Below are 2,151 nucleotides of genomic sequence, written 5' to 3' on the forward strand. Positions count from 1 at the left end.
TGTATTTATCTGCTTTATAGGAATAAGTTGGAGATTATAGCCCTTAAAATACATATTTTAGGATGGTCAAGAATGAGCAGTATTAATACATATCTGCAACCTTCTATACTCAAAGGTATAACTAGTGGTTAATAATTAAATCTGGTAAGATAATATGAAAACATTATACAATCATTAGCATATTTATATGCTTTAGTTATTTTTGCCAAAATAAAAAACTTTTCTGAATTCATATAATCATACAAGACTTTCAGCCTTTGTCTTCTCATTTTATAAATTTAATCAGAGAAGTATAAGCCCTGTGTACACTTCAATGTTAAATGCATTACTTAAAATAAGAGTAACTGTAGGAAAGGCAAGCATTTATTTAAAGAAGATGACAGATTAAATAAGCATAAAGTACTAGAATAAAAATACATGCCTGTATTTAGAAAAAATGCTAGTGGCTTTCTTTTTTTATTTTTATTTATTTATTTTATTTATTTATTGCTAGTGGCTTTCTTAGTTTGAGAATTAATTTTGTTTTCTAAAGATTTTCAACAGACAAAGAACAACAATAGAGGCAAACATCTTAGATACACATAAATAGAAATATGAAGTCTGAAAAACAGATTAATTATTAAAATGTTGATAAGCAGAGAGTACCGATGTGGCTTAAAAGAAGAAAATTAATTTACCAGTGCCTACTAACAAACCCTACCAAATGCACAACATTTAGTGTATTAGCAAATATATAGGACGGTTTTTTATGCATTTTAGGAACAAATATTTACTTCAAAAAAATTTTGGTACATATACAAGGAAGGTAATTTTTCCTTAAGGGAAATGTTGAAAGAGTGTTAACATACTTTATACATGATAAAATGAATCCATGGACAAAAAAATTCTTGTCATGTTTCTTTGAATCATCCCTACAGATGAAATTCACAGAAATTAGGGCAGAGGACAATGCTTCCACTGTGACAGAATTTCTCCTCCTGGGATTTTCAGACCTTCCCAACTTACAAGGGATTCTGTTTGGGATGTTCTCCATAATTTACTTGATTATCCTAATTGGAAATAGCTTCATAATTGTGATAACTAGAATTGATCCTGCATTACAAAAGCCAATGTATTTTTTCCTGGCAAATTTTTCTACTCTGGAAATCTGTTATGTATCAGTTACTCTTCCTAGGATTCTGTTTAGCATTGCTGCTCAAGAAAGAAACATTTCTTTGCTAAGCTGTGCCACACAGATGTGTTTCTTCCTTATGCTGGGAGCCACCGAGTGTTTCCTGCTGGCTGTGATGTCCTATGACCGCTATGTGGCCATCTGTAACCCTCTGCACTACCCTCTGATCATGAACCCAACAAAGTGCACACAGCTGGCAGCAGGCTCTTGGCTTGGAGGCATCTCAGTCCAGATAGGACAAACCTGTCAGATATTCTCTCTGCATTTTTGCCATTCTAACCAAATAGACCACTTCTTCTGTGACTTACCACCCATGCTCAAGCTGGCCTGTGGGGACACTTCAATAAATGAGCTGTCTGTCTATTTAGTGGCTATCCTATTTGCTGCAGTCCCTTTTATGTTGATTCTTGCATCTTATAGCAAAATCATTGCTACCATTCTGAAGTTGCCAACAGCCACAGGACGGGCAAAAGCTTTCTCAACATGTTCTTCCCATTTGCTTGTGGTGTTTTTGTTTTTTGGATCAGCTACTGTTACCTACTTGAGGCCAAAGTCCACCCATTCTCCAGGAACTGACAGACTGTTCTCTCTGTTTTACACCATTGTGACTCCCATGTTCAATCCTCTGATATACAGTCTTAGGAACAAGGAGGTGATTGCTGCCCTGAGAAAACTGTTACTAATAAAGTAGTGCTTGGATCTCTGGAATTAATGATGAGTTGCTTCTTATAGAGTTACTGAACAAATAGGTCAGCTTTTATTCATTCCATAGAAGTATAATTAGTTTATGTATTTTTTTGTTTTGGTTTTATTGAGACAGGATTTCTCTGTATAGCCCTGGCTGTCCTGGAATTCACTCTGTAGACCAAGCTTGCCTCAATCTCAGAAATCTGTCTGCCTCTGCCTCCCAAGTGCTGGGATTAAGGGTATGTGCCACCACTGCCCGGCTTCAGTTTATGCATCTATAATACCTCTGCTAC

At 35.7% G+C, this 2,151-nt stretch overlaps 1 protein-coding gene across 1 annotated transcript; it reads left to right on the forward strand.

The window, feature by feature from the left end:
- The first annotated feature begins 908 nt into the window (after positions 1 to 908).
- LOC116092136 (olfactory receptor 10AG1-like) lies at positions 909 to 1,862 on the forward strand. Its single transcript, XM_031373488.1, has one exon. It carries the CDS (start codon positions 918 to 920, stop codon positions 1,860 to 1,862), a length of 945 nt encoding a protein of 314 aa, XP_031229348.1. The 5' UTR covers positions 909 to 917.
- The last annotated feature ends 289 nt before the right edge of the window (positions 1,863 to 2,151 follow it).

The sequence above is a fragment of the Mastomys coucha genome, unplaced genomic scaffold, assembly GCF_008632895.1.
Source record: "Mastomys coucha isolate ucsf_1 unplaced genomic scaffold, UCSF_Mcou_1 pScaffold15, whole genome shotgun sequence".
Taxonomy (NCBI): domain Eukaryota; kingdom Metazoa; phylum Chordata; class Mammalia; order Rodentia; family Muridae; genus Mastomys; species Mastomys coucha.

Bases quoted from the DNA above. Each gene is read 5' to 3' on its own strand.
- LOC116092136 (XM_031373488.1), top strand. From the start codon at position 918: ATGAAATTCACAGAAATTAGGGCAGAGGACAATGCTTCCACTGTGACA.